A 27,238-nucleotide genomic window follows, 5' to 3' on the forward strand; every position below is an offset into this window, starting at 1 on the left:
CGACCAAGGGACATGAACATATCCTCCACCTGCAATTTCTCTCATTGGAAATTGTTTTGACAATTTTTCCAATCTTTCATCTTCCTTCTTTTTCGTCCATTTTACTCTCCATTTATTCAGTTCTCCTAGCTTTTTGATATAGACAATCAAATCTTTTATATGTACTATTCTTCCCATTGAGTTCAAACTCTCAATGTCACTTTCTGAAAAATCTAATCTGTAATGTTTCGCAAAATTCTTTTGTTTGCTCACATCAATTTCAAGTTCTGCTGCTAGATCCTCTAGTTGATCATATTTATTTTTTGTTTTCCATTGTATGCTTTTGCAAATGAACAGTAGTTCATCATCTCGATAGTAATTTAAACTATCAGGACCGATTGTTCCAATTATTAATTCTTCGATATTTGCTTTTAATTTGGCCACATCAAGTTTTGGTGTGGTTACCCTGACTTCAGGACTCCCTATATCTGATATAGCACCCATTGGTGTTTTTGGAGATAAATCCTCATTAAAGGTTAAATCAGGCATTCTCGATTTAGAAGAGTTTATTTCAGATAAGTCTGAATAAAATTTTTCAGCGGCTTTTTGAATTTCTGTATTTAAAGGAATAGTTAATCCTGTTTTGTTTGTTTCCCTTTGGTCAAATACAGGCTGAACAGGACCAATCGTTACTGGAACTGTCACAGCTTCCATGCCTTTTGTCATTCTTTTTATTAATTCTTCTTTAGATCTTATATATTCATTATAATCAACATCTTCAACATTTCTTGCCTCTCTTGTATAATTTTTTCGAGCTTCTCTTGCCCTTGGAGCCATTGTAAAATGTCTACCTTCATTTCGAGCATTTTCGAATTCTGGTCTTCTAGGAGTTTCAATGATTTCACAATTATTTGGATAAAGTTTAGGAGCTTCATTAATTGGAGGTGCACTCGGTGAAGTTTCAGTAGAAACCACCGGAGTAGACCATGATCTAGGAGGTCTCAAAGGCTGATTCTTTCTAGCAGTTGTATATATTTCTTCCATAACTGCATCCTCAGATTCACTTTCCATAGATTTCCCTGTAGGAGTTCCCATTACCATTTCCTGAATTAAATATAATCCTTCACTCATGTTTCCCTGTCTCCACATTCGTAATCTATCTTCATGAGTTTCTCTTCTCCAAGGTGGATTTTTAGAAGGTCTTTTAATTCCACTAGCTTCTCTTTGTAATTGATACATCTCGTCTTCCCACTCAACTAAAGCTTCAAATTGAGTTGGTCTCGGTTTCGGAACAAGAGCATTCATTTTCTCTCGTAAATTTCTCAAGACTTTTACATTAAATGAACCATCATCAGGCCAAGTTAAAACACCGTCGTTCTTAGTATAGCGTTTCCAACTATCGAACCATAAGACAGTATGATATCCATATTCACCTTCCATATACGCTGCAGGTGTTTTATACTTATGAAGTAATTTACCACCTCGCGTTTCGATTTTCTTATCAGGTGAAAATAAATTCTTAAATTTCTGAAATAATGTTGGCTTTTTCTCAACATGTTTAAAATGATAACTCATTTTTAAGAGTTAAATCTAATTCACAAAATCGTTCGTAAAATATTTCCGGGATGTTCCGCAAAACAACCAATCCGTGCGCGAAACACACCAACAAGCCAATGACAGTTGAGCTACGTCACTTTTCTGCTCAACCAATAAATTTGGAGTTTTTCTGAAGGACCAATCAGCTCACAGGTCGTCAGAGACTCAAGAGCCAATCAGAATATAGCTTGTGACGTAGGTCACCCAATCCCAGCGCGGCTCTGTGACGTACACAGCAGCTGCGGTTTCTCGTTTCTCACTCCTGGCGCTTACCCCTCCTTCACAAAATCTTTTCACAGCGCCATTTTAAGAACACTTTCCAGTGTAAATTAATTCTTAACAATGACTATAAGGACAACATCTGTTTGTTTCACTATTTAGGATAGTTTACATACATTCAAGTATCCACACTTCGGAATAGACGGCGCTATTCACACTAAGGATAATATTCAATTGTCAGTAGAGTAACCTTACCCCACCCTTCTAACACGTATAATTATGAACTCGCTTTGCTCTGAACCCACCGCGAAGTGACAGTTCTAAGAGTTCCACTTGAACATAAAAATACAAATCAAACTCGCACTTTCACACTGAAAATTCCCTAATTTCAAACACACATGAAATCCGTACAGGACTCTCACCTGTTTATAGAGATCATGCACCGTTAGTAAAATAACGACGTTATCCGTACAGGGCTCTCACCTGTTTATAGATATGAAACATGTACCCGTACAGGACTCTAACCTGTTTATAGATAATCATGTACCGACGCTAATTTACCCTTCACTCAAGCTCGGATATAACTAATACTCTTATCACAGTGAGTTTTATGGAAGGCGCTTTGTCCCTATTCTCATGCTGCTTTAATTTCTTAGAAAACCCTCACTATACAAGATTCACACCTAGCCCTAAAACTGTGCTGCTCGGCGACAACACTATGGTACACGGCGATACCTCTTGTGATACTCGGCGATATCACTACAAACAGAACAGATGGCTTGCGTGACTAATTTCTCGCCACACAATCTATACCGGTATAGCTTACAGATAGCACGAAAAACGAACTCAACATGTGTTAAAACATCGATCCTATTTCCATACCATAACGCTTTAGTAACCCTTAGCAACCAACATATTACCTTGGTTACTCTTAGCAACCATCAATTTCTGCTACCAGAGAATTGATCCAGCGGCCTATAGAAAATATATCATAAACAACGCTACCCAATTTCATAACCTATAAACAAAATTCTATACTAAATATGGACCCATTTATAAACCTGACATATTTTGGGCCTACTGAATCAGGTGGTCAGATTAAATCTATATATACATTATCTACAAAATATATACAATTTTATACATCTGCGGAAAGAATATTGACATTAGAATAAAACCTAACCATTTAAACGACCACCATTGGCGACGTGATCTAGCTAATAGTAACCTACACTCCTGAATAACCAAGACCAGCTTGTTTGTCAAAAGTAAGTTTTTATTTACTAAATTATGGTATATAAATTGATAATTTTATAAATGAATTTTATTAGCAATAAAGCAAGCATGATTGTAAAGAAACGTGAGAAAAATACAATTTAAACAAGTGAATTAAATTTAAAGTGAATATTTAAAGTTTAGCATTTCTAAAACCTAAGTCCCTAACTGAACTAAATAGATAGAAAATAAAGTAAAGTTCTTTGAGGATTCTTACGTGCTCCACGCAATGTCCGACAGCACTTCACCCTCATCGGAAAGTCAGAAAGCAGCAGCCAGCCCATCCCTAGGGGCATGACTTTTTATACCTTTCTACGCTAACTAAACTACGCAAAGGAAAGTTTTCAGAAATCTTCGACGTCCCATTGGCTGAGAGTGACAAGTGACATGTCACCCACATTTCAAAAGTTCCATTAGGTCACTTTTCTTAAGGACCATTGTCTTTTCTGTATGCAACCAGGAGCTTCCTAGGTTTGCTACAAATGTCTCATTGCTTCCAATTGACTTCCGCGGATGCCAAGTTAAGGACTGACAAAATGTTCTTTTTCGACCTTGGCCATGTCCGACAGAATGATGATAGCACGTCAGTTTTTGCTTTGTGAACGCAGCTTTTGACGAACATTTTATTTCAGAATGGGCGTCTCATGACTTTTGCAGAAATAAAATTCAACTTTTTGTAGCTCGAGCAGGCTAGGCCCAAAATCAGGCAACTTATGCTTTCTAGTATAAAACAAACACAAGAAAAGTATTAATGTAAGAAATAATGTAGATTCTGTATCCACCCCAAGATTTACTAATTAATTAACCCACCCGATTAATCAAATGTTACCTAGCCAATGCAAACAAATAAAGCAGCGATTATATCTACCAGTCTTCGATAATCCATGAGACTTATATGCACCTAGAATAGTGGAAATGACATCACACAGACAAGGAAAAGCAAAACAAGCACATGCTTCTTTTAAGTTTGCAGCAGTTAGTAATGACAAAAACGAAAACAATAAATTATTTTATTATTTTGCACGAACAAAAAGATGCAACAATTATGCACGTTTATGAGCACACATGTTAGTCCCCCCATGTGTAAAGTTTAATCTAAGTTGTATTAGCACGACATATCACAAATCATTAATATTATTATTCATGTTATGGAAATGTGACTTCACGAGTTTAAACAAAATTTTGTTTTCTATCTCGCTCCATCAACTGCAACGCATAGTAATGCAAAGTAGTGCGAAAACAAAAAGGGGAAAAAAGAAAACAAGAAACCCAACAATCAATCAATCATTCAAACAAGACGAAGGCAGCTGGGGGCAGCTTATAAAATAACACCCATGAGCTGCATGATCTCAACTCATGTAGACTATTCAGACTTTCACTCTGCACGCTTTAAGTACGCGGGCTCCTCCGACACTGAGAGAGAGTTATCAGCCAAGAGAGCAAGCATAACAATACCAAAGGCTGCCGAAGGGACTGCAAAAGGGGTTCGGATTGCTATAAAAATAGCTATTAAAGTCGAAATAGGAAGTGGGATTGCACGAGAAAGATCACTCACATATGCAAGGGCAACTGCAAAAAACAAATAAAAGGAGAAAAATAGCACTAATAAAACCTCTACTGAAACCAAGACTACTAAGGCTACGGTCAGGGCCACGGTCATTACCACTGCCACTGATACTGTCACTGTCACAGACACTAGCACTAGCACAGACACTGGCAATGGCTGGATATACGGGATCAGGTGGATGCGGAGATGGGGTCCTGTCAAATAACTCAATCTTTTTAAAATCTACCCAAGAAAGAGACGCTTCAGACATACAAGACCCACAGGGCCCACAAGTCACAATAAGACCACATACACCACAAGAGACTCATACACAGACTGAGTCTGAGCCCCCGGAGAATCAGGAGAATCTGGCGATGTCGGAGAACTTGGGAAATATTAAAAACACATGAAACACACAATGCCCACAGAAGGCAAAAGAATCGCAGAGAAGACCAGAAACTCGGGGGTCCAAGGCAAAGGAGAATAATGAGGAAAAACATGATGGCAATGCGAGATCTAAAAAACAAGATGGAAACAGCAGAAACACTGAAACAGAGACAGAAAAGAATAGAGACAAAGAAATTGAGAAGGGAAAAAGGAAAGGGAAAGAGAAGGAGAAAGATCTGGGAAAAGAAGCAGAAGACACCGAAAAGTCGGAGTTATTAGCAAAAAAGATTACAAATAATCAAAAATTGGAAAGCAGCAGCTAAATCATCCGGACAGTCGATAGATTCTCAGCCGAGGATCTCAAACATATTCAGCCCACTCACCAAGGACGGGCTACGCCCTAGCACTAATAATGAGAAACTACAGAACACCATGCATCAACAAGGTAATCAAGAGGGCGCGGCCGACGGCATGGACTCTACCGCACGACTGGAACAGTCCGATACGGGGGGAAAAGCCATGATGGGACCCAACTCAGAACTAATTCCGGAATCATGCCCCGGGGTAGAAGGGTCTGACCCTGCCACAACTCAAATCGGGAGTTGTTTCAAGATTAAGGCAGGCCTGGAGAACTATAACTCCCTTACACCGGTGATGCAAACCTTTTCCCCGGGGGAAATGCCTCAACCTCTCACTGATGCAATTTCCGAGGGATCAGATTCGGATCTATATGAGACAGGTGTTTCCATCTCCAGCGAGGAGAGCGAAGCAAGTGAAGATCTTAAACTAGATGGACCGACTTCGGCGGCATCTGACTTCACGGATCTCAGACATATAAGTGAATCTGGACGAAGCACAGTGCCTAAGAAAAAACTGGAAAAAAAAGAAATATGCACAGGAGGCAATCTAAATCAACCCACGAAGAAACTAAAGACCCGGGGATTAACACGGAGCAAACCTCAGTGAGGACTAAACTAATACGCAAAAGCTTCCACTTAAAAACAAATGCTGAATCAAAACGGAATCAGACCATTACGGATGAACCCGAAGAGGGGGTGCAAAGGAAAAACAGAAATGGGAGCGACATGGGACCGACCATAGAGCCTTTACTGAGAGAAGTCCTCAGCTCAATTAAGATTTTCCACTAAGACGTAAAAAAAGACAGTCAACGGAACCATGTGACGATTCAAAAACTAGAAGGTGCTATTAACAAAGTGGGTAACACCTGTTTGGAGAACTCTGACAGAATGGGTGCTGTAGAAATGAATACAGAAAATTTAGAGTCAGATGTTGGTAAGCTTCAATCTCAGGCAAAGGAACAAGATGGCATAATAAAAGACTTAATGGCAAAAGTTGAAGACCAAGAGAACCGAGCAAGGAGAAATAATTTGCGTTTTCTCGGTATTCCTGAGGGAATAGAAGGAAGCGACCCAAGGGGCTTCATGGCGAACCTTCTTAAATCTACGTTCCCGGAACTCGGATCCTGGGAAATGGAAAAGGAAATTCATCGTGCCCATCGTTTTCCTCTAACTTTACCGAAACGATCTGACAAATCACCTCAGTATCCCAGGGCTATGCTGGTCAATTTCGGAAACTGTTTGTGGGATCTGGGTTCGAGTCTCGGTAACGACGCCATAAAACCTCCTGTGATTCTGGGCAAATCACTTAATCTCCCCGTGCCTAAAAATGAAAGTGTGTCCTCATGTAACGTAACTGGTGCTATGTAAAGTGCTCTGATACCTGATTCGGTTCGGGTCTAGTTCGCGCTATATAAAACTCTAAAAAAAAAAACACACAAAAAAAACCCCAAAAGATAACATAAGCGATTTATGTTCTTTGTCAGACCGGATTTTGCACACGCAACTGTTGAACGCAGATGGCACATGAGACAACTTTTTACCCCCTTTGAAAAACTGGGAACTACAGTGTTCTTGCAAAACCCAACCCGTCTAAAAATCATTTTCAAGGGATCAACGAGAAGTTTCACAAGTGAAATCCAAGCAGAGACTTACCTAGAGGAAATATCAGAGAGAGTGAAACAAAACAATGGCAAATAGTGGGGCTTAAAAAATAAAAAAAATATATAAAATATAAAAATGGCAGTAATGGGCAGTAGAAACTCAAAGACTTGGACTTTGCGGCACAAAATTGTAAAATGTGAACTATCTAGAATTAAGAATTTGTGAATATTATGGGTCACAGTCTGGAGAGGGGGCATGGGTGGGATGTGGATCACAGCATGGAGATCAAATATGATATTAATATTTGGCCTAGTTTAAAAAACAAAATGTATAGCGATTTGAGTGAGCTTGCAAATGAATATTCACCACCCTCCAGTCGTTATTTCTATGGTATATTTGCACAGGCCACGGGGCAGGATCAAGCGGACTGATTATACGGACGGCCACACCTGGGTACTCAAAGACCCAGGACGCCTCATAGGGTGGTAAGAGGGGGGTGGAGGGAGGTTGGGTGGGAGAAAGGGAGGGTACGGGGGGAAGACCAAGGGAAGACAAACACTAGAGAGATGAACTATAGGGCTTTAATAAGAGCAAATCTGCGACAAGGATTTCAAGAGCTGATAACCACGCAAGTAAATAGAGGTAGTCGCTGGAGAAGGGCTAATAATTCAACACACAAGGGCCAGAAGGGGCAAAAAAAAATAAAGAGAACGAATAATAAAACAAAAACTTTAAACATTGCTTTAACTCAAAGAAAGATGTATAAGAAAGATGGCTAGGTTAAGAATCGTATCTGTAAATATCTGCGGTCTTAATAATTTAAAAAAGAGGCAAACGGTAGCAGAGGGACTGCATGCTATGGAGGCAAATATAGTCTGCTTACAAGAGACACATATAGAGAGAGGACAACAACATCTATTAAAATCTTTAGGGTACCAACTTATAACCGCTTCCACTCAGGGAACTCGTACTAAGGGAGTGGCAATTCCTCCCTTTACTCCTCATCCATTGCCACCGACCTACGTGCCCAGGGCTCTTACCTTGACGAAATTGCATTGGTCTTTCTAGAACGATATATGCAGGATTTCCTTGCACACCCGATCACAACTGACTCGGTAGTGGAAGCCATAGACGCCCTACGAGGCTCAGCTGCTCCGGGCCTCGGCGGCTTCTCAGCCGATTTTTACAAGGCCTACAAGGAAGAACTGGTGCCGGAGCTAATAGAGGTCTATGCTGAAGCTCTGGAGACAGGTATCCTGCCCCCCACATTCCGGGAGGTGGTGATCATATTGCTTCCGAAACCCGGTAAGGACCCGACCCTTTGTGGCTCCTATAGGCCCCTTTCGCTATTGAACACTGACTATAAAATCTTAGCGAAAATAGTGGCCACTCGGTTGGCTCTTTTAATGGAATTTATCATATCCCCAGCCCAGTCGGGGTTTGTCCCTCATCGATCCACCTCGCTGAATTTACGTACCCTATTCGCGATAATCCATCGCGTAGACCCCCACATACCGGCGGCCGCAGTGCTCTTAGACGCTGAAAAAGCATTTGACTCCCTAGAATGGCCCTTTTTCCTATCGATTATGAGACGTATGGGCATGCCGGAGTGTTTTGTCTCCACCGTGGCGTTGCTGTACACCAAGCCCACGGCTCGTATACGCCTGAACGGCACCATCACAAAGGCATTCTCCCTGTCCAGAGGCACGAGGCAAGGGTGTCCACTATCCCCCTTACTATTCATATTGGCGATGGACCCCTTAGTACGTCACTTCCAAGAACGCCATAGCTTCCGGGGCCTACAATTTCGCACCGGCCCTCTGCTGGCGTCATTATATGCGGACGATCTAATCGTCTATGTCCGCACGCCAGCCGACAACCTGGCTCCGCTATTAGAAGAAATTACACGATTTGGTACCTACTCCGGGTTGCGCATGAATTGGCGCAAGTCCCTCATTTTTCCGCTGACCCCCGCCACTACCCCTTGGAACTGCGCTTACCCTTTGGAGTGGTGTGACGAGTCGGTGAAATATTTGGGTATACACGTCCACCTTAACACCGTGGACATTATCCGCCTCAACTATGGTAGGGCACTAGATTTTTTAGAGGATAACATTGACAAATGGCTCCGGCTGCCGCTCTCTATGGTGGGACGCATAGCTATAATAAAAATGGTGGTATTGCCCCGGTTTCTGTATTTATTTAATAACATCCCGGTACCTCTGACAAACATTTTTTTTACGCAGCTACGAACACTTCTATTGCGATTGATATGGGGCAACAAATCCCCTCGAGCTGCATGGCACGTGATGACCCTGCCCTACGAGAGAGGGGGCCTGGGAGTACCAGATTTTCGCCTATATTTTTTGGCAGCACAGTGTTCCTTCGCGTACCCATGGTTCCACCCGGATGCGCGCATCCTCTTCCTAAAACCTGAGGCAGACCTGGTTCTGCCCCACCCACTGGCCACATTGCTTCCGAAAGGAATCCCGCGCGACCCCCAAGATATCCAAACGGTATCTTCCACATGCTGGGCTTGGGAGAAACTCAGGAGGTTACTTAAACTTGACATACTATACTCCCCACACCTACCCCTTCCTAATGCGCACTGGCTTCCGATCACTGGCGAAATGGTGGTACGTAATACACTTTCCAAATTCGGATTAAACACAGTAGGTGACCTGTTCCCAGACGGCCATGCCTTTAGTTTGACAGAAGACCCCCGCCTCCAAGACCGCACCTTTATGGACTCCTTTGTACTATCTCGGGTGCGATCCTTACTGCGAGCCACATTTCCCACCTTCCCGCTAGCACCAGAGGAGGCCCCACCTCTAACTGCGGTCATTCAACACCCATCGGGGGCGCACATGGTTACTAAAATTTACAGACTCAGCATCGCAGCCGCTCCCGCAGCAGATGCGAGGGTTCGCCTGGAATGGGAAAAAGATCTGGGGAAACAGATTTCGGATGAAGAGTGGGCTCAGTGCTGCGCAGTAACCAAGAAAATATCATTAAACACCCGACACAAACTCATTCATTTTAAGTTTCTGCGGCGTTTGTACCACACCCCTGCTTTGGCCCACAGGATTGACCCCACACGCTCCCCTGACTGCCCAAAGTGTAAAACTGCAGGTGCGGATTTTGCGCATCTCTCATGGACCTGCCCACGACTGAGAGACTACTGGCTACAGGTACACACCACATTTGGTAGGATATTAGGTGTCCCATTGACCCCGACGCCAGAAATTGCTTTGCTAGGCTTCGTAACAAACTTCCCACTAGCAGTTCGGAGGCTTGCAGCCCTGGGCTTTTTGTTGGCCAAACGAGAGGTGGCCTTGCTTTGGGGCTCCCCAAGAAGCCCGACGGTGAAATCCTGGTTGAAGAGCTTGGCCTCCTGCAATGTTAGCTGTGTCGAGTACTCCTCCACAATCCCTACATCTTCTAGACCACTGGACATTTGGGGGCCCTACCGCGCATACATTGCTAAGATCACATCAGAACAGCAGGAGCAATTGGACAATCAACTGCACCCTGAGGGAGTGGGCTAACATGTGTTACTGTTGTACGCACTGCGCGGTTACTGTATGCTGCTTGCATGTCCCGGGTGGGAATGTTATCGAATCTGGGGCTCTCTGAGAGACATGTTCACCTGCTGACGATGTCACCATTCTTTTTAGACCCTACATTTGCTTTTGAACTGAGAACTGTAGGTCCGTGTGACTTTTACTGCAACCTGGTGTGTATCATTATCCATTGCTGATGGTTTATGTGTGATGCTTCTGAAAATGACAAATAAAGTTTAAAAAAAAAAAGGGAGTGGCAATTCTCGCGAAATGAAGCGGTTTACAATTTAACCGATCACATGCAGACAAGTTTGGAAGATGGGCCATTGTAGAATGCCAATACAATAGTGGGCAAAACACGGTGACCATATGCACAGTATATGGGAATCTGGGGGATGACCCAGATACTTTACTAAGCGTTTCTAATGAACTGGTACATTGGCCCTTACGGCTAATTGTATGTGGTGACCTCAACCTTCACCTTCCAGGAGATTGGACTTCGGGCCCTGAATTTACATATCAGGGGAGGAAACCCAAAGTCTTTAGAGCATTCAAAGATATGTGCGAACGGCATGGTTTGTCGGATGGATGGCAATTGGGACACCTTGGGGATCATGGATACACCTTCTTTTCCCACCCCCATTCTCATCATGCACGGCTGGATTATATATTAGTATCTAATTCACTGAGGGACAGTTGCACTATAAGGAAGCTTCCAAGAGTACTATCTGACCACAACCCATTAGAACTTAAAATAGCATGCAGCAGTGCTACTCGCGCTAGAAGCTCTTGGACCTTTGAAAGAGCCTTTCTAAAAAATGAGGAGTACTGTAGGCATATGAGAGAGTGGCTACCATCCTTTTTAGAAATAAACATGGGTAGTGCTCCTGTTGAGGTAGTATGGGATACCATGAAGGCTGGCATTAGAGGGGAGACATTACAATTTTCAGTCCGTACAAATAGAAAGGGAAAACAGCAACTAGCCTCTTTACAACAGACCTTGAATAAAGTGGAGACAGATTTTATAGTCGCTGTACAAACAGGTCAGGGAACTGAAGGATTAGCGCAAGTTGCCATCGCTAGAAATAGGATCTCTGAGATCTTTGTGGAAAAAGCCATAACTAAAGCCACAATCTACAAAGAAAAAACTTACGAACTTAGCGAGCAAGTTGGGCACCAGTTGGCAGTGCGCACAAGGGAGGAGATGACTGGAAATATGATTAAATCTATTAAGGCTAGCAATGGCCTACTGAGATTGGAAGAACCTGAGATTAGAGCTGATTTTTAAAGGTTTTATCTAGAGCTGTATAATGAACCGCTGAGAGAGCGAGACGATGCGGGAGAGTATCTTGATGAGGACTTGAGTGGGCGGCTGAAACAAGAGGACCAGGATGGATTGGATTCTCCCCTTAGCTGGGATGAATAGCGCTATCCATTAAATCTTTGACTGCTGGCAAAGCGGCAGGGGTTAATGGGATCCCTACAGAGTTTTTTGTTGAATTTGCAGAACAACTAAAAACTATCATGTTAGAGCTCTTCAAATCCATTCTTCAGGGAGGGAACCCACCTCCATCCTGGTCCATGGCAAAGATCATGATCTTCCTGAAGAAAAAGAAAAATCCGCTGGAAATGGGTTCGTACCGCCTGATAACATTGATTAATGGAGACTCAAAGATCTACTCGAAACTCCTGGCTGGGCGATTGGCATCTATAATCCATAAGATGGTATCAACTCGTCAACATGGATTTATCCCCGGTAGATCGACAACTGACCACATACAGAGAGTGATCTCTCTTTTTGACTATGCAGAAACTACAGGAGACCCTATGGCCCTTATCCTGCTGGATGCAGAAAAGGCGTTCAATAGGGTCTCCTGGAAGTTTTCTATGGGCAGCTATGTCAAACCGTGGAATAACGAAGGGATTTATTAAGGCTATCCAAGGACTCTATGTCAACCCGAGGGCTAGCGTCGTGATTAATGGGAGAATGTCCGAGAGTTTTATGATCACGAGGGGAACTAGACAAGGATGCCCCTGCTCACCTCTCTTGTTTGCGGTATATATTGATCAATTTATCCGTAAACTTGAAAGTCATCCTCGTGTGTCACCAATTGTGATCAATACTTACCACTAACCCTAAAGAGGCTATCAAGATCGTCGAGGAAGAGGCGTTACAATTTGGTAGAACCTCAGGATATAAATTGAACACAGGGAAAACACAGATTGTTATCAATGATAAAGTAGAGATGAGGGACATTAGAGTAGTGGAGCATGCAGTCTATCTCGGCGTTAATATAAGCGCAAAGGTAGACAAAATTGTACAGATAAATCTCGACCCATTAATAGGACGCACCAGAAACGACTTGATCAGATTGATTAGATAATTTACATTTGACAATTTGATTAAAATGCTGTTCTTACCTAGATTTCTATAATTTTTTAGAACAATTTATCTTGAGTTCTCTCCGCACTATTTTAAAAATATTGAATCTCTGTTTTCTAGATTTATCTGGGTATTCCAGAAGCCTCGTAGGGCACTCAAATGGATTATGCTACCGAAAGAAAGAGGGGGGTTAGCTATGCCAAACTTTAGAATTTATTATTGGGCAACAGTGGCTAAATATTGTGCGGATATGATAGCTAATGATTCTAGCAATTTTTTAATCCCTACCCCACAGGAAATGGTTCTAGGGGATAGAAGCAAAGGGTGTTTATGGCGACATGTTAATGATAATTTTTTTAAGAAAACTAAACTCAAGGCTATTTCCAGCATTTGGAAAGTTTGGATCAATATTCGCAAACTTTTAGGGTTGGGACGCTTTTCATGCTATACTCCAGTTAACTGTAATTCCGATCTCCCAGACTGTTCCCATGAGGCACAGGGTCAGACTGATTTGCATATGGCCATGTCTGAACTGGGGTGGCTGAGTGGGCTAAAGAATGGTGATGGATTAAACCCAGATCAGTTGACTGGGGGTGAGTGTTTGATTTGCTCAACCGCTCCGTCCATCATCCCCTTTTGTAACGGAAAGTTCCAGTGGCATGCTAGCCAGGTCGCCTTGGCACTGGTACACGCCTAAAACACGCATACATTATAGCCACTGCCAGCTTGACTCGCAGGTGGGGGGGCGCGTGGAGGGTCACGCATGGGGTTAATTTAAGAATTTACTTACCTTCCCGCTGGCCGAGTGCCGCGTCGTCTCTGCTCCTGCTCTCCTGCCCTCAGGAACAGGAAGCAGGCAGACAGGCTCCTAAGCCAATCACAACGCTGCAAGCAGCATTGTGATCGGTTGGGACGCCGCCCAGCCAGGGGCTAATGGCCCGGCCATGTTCTCCATTTTTTTTGTTTTACCATTTTTTTATTGTGTCTTCAAAATATAACATTACAATACGGCCATCCATGTAGGCTACATTGCAGCCTACATGGAGAAGGACCGACTAAACCAGTCATGCGCACTCAGGAGTGCGCACACCACTCCTCCCCTGCCCAGCCCTGCTTGCAGAGCAGCCCCGCCCACCTGCAACCAAACACTTCTGCTATCTTGCAATGCAAGAAGCAGAAACATAAAATGGTAGTTATTACCAATTTATGTTTCTGCTTCTTGCACTGTGAAAAAGCAGTGGGGTGACACTCCTCCACCCTAGTGGAGGAGCTGCTCTGTCACAGATTAGGCAAAGTGTAAAGCTAGCATACACTGATGGGAGTGACAGGTTGTACTATAAGTCCCTTGTATTGTATTGCACCGGCTGCACACAAGGGGAGTAGTAGCAAGTTGACAAGGGACGTGGGCTGAATATCTGGCAGGTTCTGCACCTATTCTCCTTATTCATCGAGTTTCTAATCAGTTTTATTATCAATATCTCGTAGTCTCTATTGTCATCCCTATGCAGAGATACATACAAATATGAGTTGTACCACTTGAGTCTATTCATTTTGGAATGCCTCTGTACTTGATGAGAAAAGGCAGCAGTTTATTGCCTGTGCTGTTAACAGAGGGTACAAAGCCCCCATTGCTCAAATAGGGTGACCCATTATTCTGTGTTTCTCTTGTGGGCCTGTCCAACGGGTCATGAGATATAGTACATCCTACACCAGACATGTAGGTTACACAACTTACTGCACTTGTCATTCTTCTTTAGTTTTGAACCTGGGCAGCATCTGTATGTCCTTGTTAATGGAATGTCAACACAATTGCATACGATGAATATGCCCCCCACTGGCTGATCAATATTGAACCTTTAGGATAGAAATCCCTAAAGTGCATCCATAGCATTAATCTATGGATAATACTGTTTCCAGAAAGTACATTGGGACATAGAAAACAGCATACTATTTTGTGCATTTTCCTCCACGGTCTGTGTGTCCACAACCTTGCTACTACTCAGGAAGAGGGGACTCAAATAAAGTAATTAAAAAAATATGATATGACACTTGGATCCTGTGTGAGTTAATATTTAAACAATGATTTTGTATTATATAAATTTTGACTTGTGTTTTCTTGTTTTTCAGGTCAGAAGCTTTGGAACGCAAATCTGCAAATACCGAGGAATGCCTAGAAAACAGAACAGACCAGTCCTCAGAAGAAATTACTGTTGATGTTGTGCAAGAACAAGCACCACCCGTAAGTCATGAAGACAGAGAAGAAACAGGCAAGCCACCACCTGATAATCTGGAGGATGAAGGGGTAGGATTTCTAGCTAACCTATTGTAATATATATTTAATTACTCAATTATCATTGTGTAGATGATTGAAGCAAGTATCTGTAATGAATACACAGAATCTTGGCTTGTGTACCATGCCTGTAAGTGGAGACCTCGCTCTCACAATTTTCAAGGCCCAATAAGCACAGACTTTGTCTTTGTCCCGGTGGCTCAAGGCCCAGCGTGGGGCCAGTCAGGTTGCTGCCTTTTGTCTTATCCATTACCCAGTTCTCCCTGCCTCCAAACACTGTATGGAACTCTGAATGCTTTGCTCTTAATGTAGGGGATGTCCTCCGGCCATGCCCTCCATCCAGCTCCTCTGAAACAACAGGGCCTTGGTCATGGCCTTCTGCATTGCTTAGGTGGCTGTTGACATAGGACATGCCTGTCAGTCAGGCCCTGCTTCCAGTCCCCCTCCTACAGCCCGCTGTACTTATCGTAGGATGAACCCCGAGTTCATCCCATGACTTCTTTCTCTAAAACCTGTTATACTGATAGTGCCAGATGAGCCACACATTTCTAAAGTTCCAAACACTCCAATTATAAGTTTACAACAGCAAACATGCTTCTTTAAATGTACTAAATACCATTTTGGAATCTTACAACTTTTACCGACCCCTAATGTGGGACTGTGACCACATACAATTTTGTTATTTAGAAGGGGTGTGAAAAGTTAACAACTGCCTAATTGGGGGAGGGGGGTAAACCATTTGTAAAAAGGAAAGGGGCCATATCTGATAGAGATATCTAGCTGCATATTCCTTAACTTAGAATATCCCCTAGGCGCCAGTCTGGCTCCAGAGAATTTTCAGCAGTACCTCTGGCTCTGCTCTGACATCGTCTACGGATATGATGTGAGTGGAGCCATATAAGTCCCTCCCGGCGCGCTAACATCTGTTTTCTTTTTTCCATGCTACAACGCGGATCCAGGAGAAGTGGTTCCTCTAGGCCTCTTTTTGTTTTTAGTCCTGTCTGACGCCTTTTGTATCAAGGAACAGTGTGTTGATGCCTTTCTGATTTAAATCGTGTCAGCCCAGTACGCAGCAGATGTCAGCGATGGATCCGCACGCTATTCATCTGTGGTGCTCGGGTGAGCACCACAACTCCGAGGAGTGCAGCGCCTGTCGGAAGCTAAAGCTGAAAACCCTGCGGAAACGTAAGATGAAATTTTTGTCCACCTGGATGTCCCGTTCGTAGGCCAGGCGTCGTTGGTCTCCCTCTCCCGCTGGGGCTCGGTTCGGGGCAGGTTGTGGAGTCATTTCCAAGGACGTCGTTCGCCTTCCTCAGGTAAGCACAAGAGGAACTCACGGAGGCCGTCTGCCTCAAGTAGTCGTGACGACGGTGCCCATCGTTCCCGGTCTTTATCGTACACGGTCCCTCAGCAGTCGACCCCCGCCTACCCACCATTTCTTGGTGTTGGGGAGACTAGGACGCAGATGGGAGCCTATTACCGGGCTTAGCAGGCTATCTTTGGGCCGACCCCTCTCCCTGGCACACCTTCTGGTCCCACAGAGGCAGTTGGGAGCTCGTCGGTGGATTCCCCCTCGGCGTCAAACGAGTGCCCTGACTCCAGATCCGGAGTCGCTGCGGCGGCGGGAGTCGGTCTGGTGGTGCTTCCCATTCAAACTTCAAGCCACAGTCCACCTCTAGCATCAGGGGACAGTCTGGTGGGGCTCCTTGGAAAGACGTCTGCTGCGGTTGCAGCAGTGGACTTGTCCCCAAGTCAGCGCCGCCCCACACCGCAGTCTCCCATCGTGGTGGATGTTGAGTCGATGCTGTCCAGACGCCGATCGATGGAGCCTCCCATAGCCGTGGATGTCGAGTTGACTACGTCCCAACGCTGATCGATGGAGCTTCCTCCGACGCTCATCGGCATCGATGCGGCACCATTTTGACGTCATTCCATACCGGAGATGTCCTTTACTACTCCTTTTCAAATTAAAGATGAGGCCCCATCGTTGCTGGAGCGTTCGTCGGAACATGTTGATGAGGAGCAATTGCTGGTCCTTGGATGTCCTCGGACTAAAGGGGCCTTTGGTTTTTGGTGGACGCGTTAGCCTGCAACCGCCCTCTAACTATGATTTGCTGACACCTCCTAGAATGGCGATGGAGGCTAGTGCTGCGTTTGCACAGCTGCTAACATTTTACAGTTACAGCTCCTTCTATCATGCTTGCCCTTTGATGGGGCCCATCTTTTTGACAGTCAGGCGGACTCAGCGTTTCATCGTCTCATGTCTGGTTTTCAGTGATGGCATTCTTTTTAGTCCCTTGTTGCAGACTCCTTGTTCTGATTTGCATTGGGCTATTGCCACTACTTTTCTCTCATGTCAGTCAGGTTCAAGCTGTTAATTCCTAGACTATGCAGCTATGCAGTTGTTTCTTTCATTATTTCTCTGTATGAGAGCTAAGCTCAAGCGGAGTTCCCTTGCATTTTATAGGGATGTAATATACCCTATGTGGGGGATTCATTGTTTATTATATAGCCCTTCTTACTTGCTTCAGGACATTTTCTTCCTGTGTGGTGCAGGTCCTTACTGAGGATCAGGGGAGGTCCTCTTAGGATTGTTTTCCTATAGTTCATGCTATAGACTTACAGTGATATAGTTTTCGCTTCTTCACGCTTTAAATGTTCATACCTTACTATTGGCTCGTAGTTCCCTCCTGCCTCTGTGGATGCAGACCTTTCCAGAATATTGATGGGTTTGCGCCACGTTTGACTCGCCCCAGCGTGTTCACGTATGCCTTTTTTCTTGCCTTGACTGTCTTTTCAGTTTTTCACTGTCTTATCCGGCATTTTGCCTATGTTGGCCGCCTTCTTCGTAAGCCAGTGTCTGTCTCTTGTGAGCGTGTTGTTCTGTTTCACTTCAGAGACAGTTTCTTTTCCGTATCCAGTTCTGGTATGGTACGTTACCACACACTAGTCATGTTCCCAGGCACTGGGTACCTGCTGGGCCAACTTTCACCACAGCGTTGGCTGTGTTTGATTCTGGTGGTATTGTCTACTCTTTACTCTTTGGTGCTAAGAAGTGTTTCTGCCCTTGGTCTTCCTGCAGGTCTTCGCCTTTCTGGTTTCCTCCTTGTCGACAGTTGGTTCTGCGCCAGACACATTGTTGGTGCACATGGACTTTGGCCTCACTTTTCATATGCACTTCCCATGCATGGGCTCAGGTCGTTCTGCTCTTTGCTCCTTTGCTGCTCTTTGTCCTTCATACATCTGTGAATGGTTATATATGAGGGTGTATCTATGCATATATATGTGTGTATATATATATGTGTGTGTGTATATCTGTATATATGTATACGTATGTGTATATGCTTCTATTTACATATGTATCGGATTACTATGTTTGACATATGTTATGTCCTATTATGGTTCAATCCGGTGCCGTTGGTACCTATTGTGCGGACTGCTGTCCTCACCTGGGGCATGCTCTTCAAGTACACTTTTACTTTTCAAAAAAGAAAAAAATTATAATATATGCATATATGTGTATGTAATAGTATATACACACTGCGAGAGTGCACACATTCTATGTTTTTCCTTGTTGCAGTATCTTGGGTTTCTTAGCCCCAGTTTCTGTCTCTCTTTTTCTCTCTCTCTTTTTAATGAGAGCGAGCCTTGTGTGTGTGTCCGGCTTCTGCCGGTTTCCTTTCACCAATATACTTCTGTGTATGATTGTTCAGTATGACTACCTGGTGATACATTCAATGTCTTTTTGCTGACGCATCTGTGCTGTCAATGCTACATTTCATAGGCTTTTACATGTGCGTGGTGTGGCTCCACGGTTCATACAGTCTGCCTATGTGTATCCATACTATCCACATACATGTATCTCCTTGTATTTATGGTTTTGTATGGCTTGGCATCGATGACATCTGTCTTTCTGCATGTCCATCCTGGCATCCACTATATGTTCATTTTGTACGAGCTGACTCTATCGTACTATTGTGTCCTTTCTCTGGGATGTTCTTTTTTGCAGGTCCATGGATCCTGGGCACAGTTCTGCTTCTTATTATTATTGCAGAAGCGTATGTATTTCTTCCATTAGGCACTGGCCATTTTGTCTTCTAAAATTTTCCCTCGTTTATTCCTGGGAGGTGAAGGTCTTAAACTGACCTCTGCCGGACGGTGGTACCATTGCCTTTTCTTGTTGATGCTCCTTTTACAGAGCTTAAAGGGGCTGGTGTCAGCCACGTTACACTTGCTGTCCCCATCTGTTTTGGTCCATCTTCTTGATGGATTGGTTCTCTTTTGGAACCTGGTGGGGTTTATCGCAGACTCCCCTCCTATGAGGTATAGCTTTGGTATCTATTCTAAGTTAAGGAATCTGCGGCTAGATGTCTCTATCAGATGAACAAGACACTTACCTTCGGTAACGATGTATCTGGTAGAGACACAGTCTAGCCGGAGATTCCTTAATGCCCACCCATCATCCCCACTCTGCGAGGACCGTTTCCGGTTGGGTTTCTACCCACTGGTCTTTTCTGCCAGTGATCTCTGCCTTCATGCGTGTTTCTCTACTTCCCATCCTTCAAAAAACCAGGATGTCTTCTTCTGTTGTACCTGTTGCTTCCCCACCCCTTCTCGCAAAGGGGTGGTGAGCTCATATACCCATGCACGCTCTGGCACCCTGGCTTCTTTTCCAGTGTCGAGGTAGGTCATGTCCATCTCCTCTCCCGCCTCCTCTTTATTCATTAGTTTGGAGCCTCTTTGACTCTGAAACAGTCACTTACTCATCTTTAGTGCGTGTGATTGTACATACTCTGTTGTTGCAGAAAAGTGTCACTTGCCTTAACTTCATGTTGCTAAAGTCTTGTTATTGTCTTTCATGACATTCATGTGGTGACAGACTGCTTGTCGTTTTCCTTTGCTGTTTGCTTTATAGGAGGGTATTGTTATTTGTTTATGCGTGACTGTTTCTATGAGGCACGTACTCTGCTCTCGCCCTTCAGTCACTCACGTTATGTTGTGTTTTTCTCTACAATGTAGAGTGAGGTTTCTCTTCATTTTATTATTTCTTATCATTGTCGTCTTTAAAGATGTTTAACACTTTGTGGCAAACTGTTCCCACACATTCAGTTGTAATGTTCGCTCCGCGTTGTGGCGCAGAAAAGTTTCCCAGTAGAAAACTGACGTCAGCACGCTGGGAGGGACTTATATGGCTCCACTGACGTCATATCCGTGGACGACGTAAGAGCAGAGCCATGCTAAGCTGTCCCCCGGCAGGCAGAGGTACTGCGCACCTGGGGGGTATTCCAAGTTAAGGAATCTGCGGCTAGATTGTGTCTCTACCAGATACATCGCTTCCGTAGGTAAACAACTTGTTCAATAGGACCTCTTCCCCTTTGTGAATGTTAAAAAAAAATACTGTTGGGGAGTAGGCAGTGAGCATAAGGACAACTGCTGACTCACAAACTAACTTGATAGAAAGTAATCATTTGTTTTGTAAAATGCAGCACTATTTCATTTAAGGAAAACGGGCTTCACTTAAAAAAAGTTTACTTAATTGAAAAGCGATCACAGACATGGACTTGGCAGGCCCCATCCATTAGATCACTTCCAAACTAAGTGAGTTGCAGTTTTCGACCTGTATCATTAATATTCATGAGGTGATCAGTTTAGTTTACTACAAACGTTTACTACTAGTAGATAGGTCGATTTGTAAAATTCTTTATCAGCCACCAAAATGCTGGTTGTAAATTCTGACCACTTTTTGCAACCAGTAAATAACACATCTGGCCCTTTGTCCTCCTCCTCAAACCTTTGAGATGTTTTACGAAGAAGTTATCACAGTCTCTTTATGGAGCTCCCTTGGTTTGCTGAGTCGATTTTTGTGCAAGACTAACATCTGCTACTGTTATGGATGGTGCGTAGCCTTTAATTTTATTTTGAATTGATTTTTCAAATTAAAATAATATTATAGTTTAAAGGTGTGTACATCACGTATAATGTGCATTTTTCATCAGCCCATCTTCCACTGAGCCTTCCAAGTGACACCTGATTGAACCCTCACTCGTATGTAATACTTTTATCATATATATTCCATCACTCATCACACAGAACAAATATCATTCACAGCCCACATGTATGCGCTGAAAGACACTCTCCATTAAATACCCATCACACTCCAAACACTAACACAGGGACTTTCACAGAGTGACTACCTTTAGGAGTTAGGAAAAGTTGTAGAACTCTCATACAAGGAGAAAACATGTTTTGCTGGGCCAAACAATTGCATGTTCAATAAATTAGGCCTGGGAGAAATTATTTCTTATCATTGTCTTCTTAAAAGATGTTTAACCCTTTTTGGCACACTGTTCCCACACATTCAGTTTTGATGTTGGCTCCGCGTGGAAAGGTTTCCCAGTAGAAAACTGACGTCAGCGGGCTGGGAGGGACTTACATGGCTCCACTGACGTCATATCCGTGGAAAACGTCAGAGCGTAGCCATGCTATGCCGTCCCCCGGCATGCAGAGGTACTGCTGAAAGGTCTCCAGATCCACACTGGCGCCTGGGGGATATTCTAAGGGTACACAGACAAAATATCGAGTTTTAAATTTCGATATACAATTATATCGAAGTTTAAATATCGAAGGGACATAATATAGAAGGTAAGTAATATCGACACTCTTAATATCGATATTAGTAATATCGAAGTTTTAAATATCGATGTCAGTAATATCGAAGTAAATAATTTCGATGTTACTAATATCGATTTTTAAATAAATTTTGTGTATATTATATTGTATTTATTATGTTTAATAATTTATTTTTAATGTAATTTAATTAAATGTTGTCTTTTAAGTACTGTAGCGGGTTGTGGGTTTATAGGGGAATAGGGTGGGAAGTAATTTAATTATGTTAAATTAATTATTAATTAGTAGGAATTATAAATTAATTAATTGAGAATAATTTTTAAATAATTATAATTAATTGAATAATTGATAAATATGTTCTGTAGCGCATTATGGGTTTATAGGGGAATGGGGTGGGAAGTAATTTAATTATGTTAAATTAATTATTAATTAGTAGGAATTATTAATTAATTAATTGAGAATTATTTGTAATTAATATTAATTAATTGATTAATTGATAAATATGTTCTGTAGCGGGTTATGGGTTTATAGGGGAATAGGGTGGGAAGTAATTTAATTATGTTAAATTAATTATTAATTAGTAGGAATTATTAATTAATTAATTGAGAATTCTTTTTAATTAATTTTAATTAATTGATTAATTGCTAAATATGTTCTGTAGCGGGTTATGGGTTTATAGGGGAATAGGGTGGGAAGTAATTTAATTATGTAGAATTAATTATTAATTAGTAGGAAGCATACATTAATTGTTATTAATTGGTAAATAATTATAATTAATTGGTAATTAATTTTAAATAATTCATTAATTGATAAATGTGTTCTGTTGCGGGTTGTGTGTTTATAGGGGAATATGGTGGGAACTAATTTTAATGTAATTAAGTAATAATGAATTATTTTTTATAAGTATGTTATTTCAACCCCTACGCTATCCAACACTTTCCCTACTGTTGCACTCTCTGGAGTGGGAATAGTAATTTTTACCCCTACGCTATCCAACACTTTCCCTACTGTTGCACTCTCTGGAGTTGGAATAGTAATTGTTACCCCTACGCGATCCAACACTTTCCCTACTGTTGCACTCTCTGGAGTTGGAATAGTATTTGTTACCCCTACGCTATCCAACACTTTCCCTACTGTTGCACTCTCTGGAGTTGGAATAGTAATTGTTACCCCTACGCTATCCAACACTTTCCCTACTGTTGCACTCTCTGGAGTTGGAATAGTAATTGTTACCCCTACGCTATCCAACACTTTCCCTACTGTTGCACTCTCTGGAGTGGGAATAATAATTGTTACCCCTACGCTATCCAACACTTTCCCTACTGTTGCACTCTCTGGAGTGGGAATAGTAATTGTTACCCCTACGCTATCCAACACTTTCCCTACTGTTGCACTCTCTGGAGTTGGAATAGTAATTGTTACCCCTACACTATCCAACACTTTCCCTACTGTTGCACTCTCTGGAGTGGGAATAGTAATTTTTACTCATACACTATCTAAAATGTATTTAGCTTTTTTATTAGTATTATGTTGTTATTAATTGTTATTTATGTGATTATTTTATGTATATAAATGTATTAGTAATTTATTATATTTTTATTTTTTTATAAGTTATGAAAATAATTAATTTAGAGTTAATATTAATGAAAAATATATTATATATTATATATTTATTAATATTAATTTGTATTACATTATGTATTAATTTTAAATATTATAGTACATTTTTAAATATGTTTATTACATTTGTAAGTATTATTTTGTTAATATTAGATTTTTATTTAATATAAAAAAAAACGATATTTTACAAAAAACGATATTTTTGTCATTCTATATATTTTTTTCGATATATTTGTACTTACCTTGTTAGGGATAGGATTCCTATATTTTTGACTTCGATATTTTTGTTCCGATATTTTTGTATATCGATATTTGTGTTATCGATATTTTGTCAGACATTCATTCTAAGTTAAGGAATCTTCAATCCCTCAGATTGCCACCCCTGGAGGAGGTGTGCTGGGGAAAATGGACAGCAAGCACTTGAAAGAGGTCCGAGAGACATGTAATATCGTCGCTAATAGTTTAACCCGATCATGCAAGTTACATGCACATACATGACACGGTCCAAGGCTACACAGTTGAAAACACAGGTGAGAAATGATGTGTGAGAGAGTGCCTGCAGCTATACTTTTTGAGAATACTGCATGAATCCTTACCCGGGATCAGCCATGTGGCTCAGCTCTGGCCCATTGAGTGTTGGTGCTCCAGCTCGCTCTGTCCTGTACATTAGTGTCAAGGTATTTAGCTACTACTGTAATGACTGACAGTAGTGTCAGTGAGTGTCCCCAAATATATTATAAAGGCCGCCGCAACAGGCCACGCGTGCCACGCACTGCCGCCCCAGAATAGTGCCGCCTGGGGCGGACCGCCGACCCTAGCAACGCCGCTGTATATTCCATCACTCATCACACAAAACAAATATCATTCACAGCCCACACGTATGCACTGAAAGACACTCCCCATTAACTACCCATCACACTCCAAACACTAACACAGGGACTTTCACAGAGTGACTACCTTTAGGAGTTAGGAAAAGTTGTACAACTCTCACAAAGGAGAAATCATGTTTTGTTGGGACAAATAATTGCATGTACAATAAATTAGGCCTGGAAGAAATGTAACTTACACTGCCTAATTCAGTAATTTGGGGGATTTCACTTCATGCTCATAGTGCGAAATGACGCCACTTCGTATAAATATGTTGCATTTGCGGTAAAAATGTACATCACACTCGCAGAAACAACAGAATGTGTGCATCTTTATTGCACTATTTTTGTTTGTGCACAATAATTTAATATGTCAAAAATTGACCCAAGACGCATTTAGTGCTAAAATCTAACGCTTATCGACAGATTTGCTTTTCATATGATTGTGTGTAATTTCACATAATTTTACCGGAACTGAGAGTAATTACGGGAAAGCAAATTATTCTTATTTCACACACCACTACAATAGATCAGTATTATACGGCGTAATGATTTCCTCATGTCTAATCGCGGAATTAAAATATGTATGGCGTCTTCGTGCTGGTGTTTGGGCAACAAAGGGAGCAAATACTGGCAAGATGGATTGCATTAGTGAGTATCCTATAGCCTTACATTGTCATGTGTGTGTGCTGTGTTTTGTAACTTGTTTGTGATGCTGTTATGCATTGCATGTTGATATATGTGATGCTTTGTTTATTTATTGTATTCTGTATGAGGTGAGTTGAGGTCCTGCCTGTGCAAAATCCCATTCCTGTTTCAGAGTCACCAATAGTGGGGTTGTCTTTGCATACCTGATACAGTTCTGTATGTGGAAATAGTACTGAGTACTTTAATTATACAAAATCATAAATTGTCCACAGCCATAGGCGTGAATCTATGGGTGTAAATAACTGATTTGCTTCCAGCAATGTTTATCAGTCAGGTACTTTGAAAGTTCACAGTTTGGAGGGAGGTCTATTCCTACATTTCAACTACAAGCACTCGCTCTTATATAGCACTTAAATTATAGTAGCTCTAAACCAAAGCAACAGTGGAGAAATTCCGATCATCGGGTATAAAACAAAACAACTTGACTTTTTTTTTTACAAAAAGTCAAATGGAACAAAAATGACATATTGGCAGGGGGAAGGGACAGATGAACACCCCCCCCCCCAAAAAAAGAAAATCTCTGAAATAGAAATACGTGAGGGGGTGGGGGCAGTTTTGGACAGTCAGGGGCAACCCACTCTATTAATGTATTGGTTGCTCCACAGCTTGGCTTGGAGGTAGGAGAGGGACATAAGAGAAACACATATTACCCATAATATGTAGCACCCATGGTACGTTGATGCTTGACAGATGCTCAATCCCTGTCTTGGCCTTTAGCCTTCACAATTTTTTATTAAACCCATCACTTTCCTGCCGGTATCAGCAGTTTGGCCAATAAGTGGCTCAAAGAATTGGGTTAATTTAGGAGTGAGTCAAGTGCGTCCAGTGATGATAGGACCAATGCTGGCCACCAGCCTGATTAGCCAAAGAGCACCCCGTCAGGTGCTATTCATTTTGGGGCTCATCCCAATTCTGGATCCCATAGTCCAGGAATCGAAACTCACACGCAGGATGCATCGTTGGAGGGCAAGCCCTCAGTTGCTTAGGCTTGCACCAGCCGAGCCTGTGAGACTAACGGGTCACTGTCACATTCATCCTGGGTTCCTAACTTTAAAACTCCCCCGGAATTGGCATGAAACACTCACATTGTTATCTTCAAGTGGTTGCTTTCATGCACAGAACTCCTTTGGATCGTCCTGTAACTCCGCCTACACTGCCAAACAGTGAAACAAAGATATTGCATAAATGCATAGACACACACCTGTGATCATGTCATAAATCAAAATAGAGGGTAAGACGTCTGGTGGATTCGCCATGAAAACTAGCCAAGAGGAAGAGGGCAGGAGGTGGGCGGTAGATATACTCTCTATACCGTGATTCCGCTGCCCACCCCAAACGTAATCTCACGGTACATTTCTTGCCCCTGTCCTCACCCCATCTGGCCTGGCAGGTCCAGTGATGACCAAGATCATGGGGTAGGGGGCACATGATTGGGCAGGGGAATTTAGCGCTATGCTTTGGCCCTCCAAAGTGTTTGACAGCGCACCACGCAGGCAGCCACATACCTCTGATATTCCTTAGCAAGAAGCTTTCACAAATACAACTGACTACCTGCATGCAAATGGAGTAACGATGAAGCTAATAAATGACACAACAACAGTTTGTATTGGAGAAAGAGTGCTGCATGTTATTTATCAATAAGTAGCCACGGTAATGTGTTATCTTAGGGCGATTTATGGGCGGCTAGCAAGGATAGAACCCATGCTAACCGTTCATATTGCCCTTTCAAATAATACGCATTTCTTTCTCCTCTGTGCCACTGATTTTCTCTTTCTATTTACACTGAGCACCCCTCTCCTTGCCAGCACGTTCCTCTCTGGAGCAACCTCCCTCTTTTAAATGTTACTCATTGAAAAATTCCCCACCTAAAATAAGTACATTAAATTGTTTGGTGGATATAACATTTGTTGGTCTATGTTGTATGCTCTTTTTCTTAAAAAACTGATGTTTTGAGTAATTGTGTACTAAGCCTTAGGCAGGAGCCGGTCTTGAATCTTGACCCTAGGCTCCATCCTTTTGAACAAAAGATTTGAATCAATGATATGCCCTGACTGAATTGCTGTTGTGAATAAGGTTCTAGGACCACTGTTTCTGTACCCTTTCTCTGGCAGGCTCCTGGACATTCTGCTGGGACTGTGTTGTACTTGTGATCACCTGAGTGATCTAAATGGCCAGTATCACCTAATGCTTCATGTATGCACTTGATGACTGGGTGCTT

At 42.4% G+C, this 27,238-nt stretch overlaps 1 protein-coding gene across 4 annotated transcripts in view; it reads left to right on the plus strand.

Moving 5' to 3' along the window:
- FAM169A (family with sequence similarity 169 member A) overlaps window positions 1–27,238 on the plus strand; it is a 502,597-nt gene that overhangs the window by 387,507 nt on the left and 87,852 nt on the right. For all 4 annotated transcript variants that reach the window (XM_078675250.1, XM_078675251.1, XM_078675252.1 and 1 more), the window contains exon 11: window positions 15,037–15,211. In XM_078675250.1, coding sequence (XP_078531376.1) covers window positions 15,037–15,211 — 175 coding nt within the window. The remainder of the gene's footprint in view (window positions 1–15,036; window positions 15,212–27,238) is intronic.

This window comes from Lissotriton helveticus, chromosome 2_1 (assembly GCF_964261635.1).
Source record: "Lissotriton helveticus chromosome 2_1, aLisHel1.1, whole genome shotgun sequence".
NCBI classification, from domain to species: domain Eukaryota; kingdom Metazoa; phylum Chordata; class Amphibia; order Caudata; family Salamandridae; genus Lissotriton; species Lissotriton helveticus.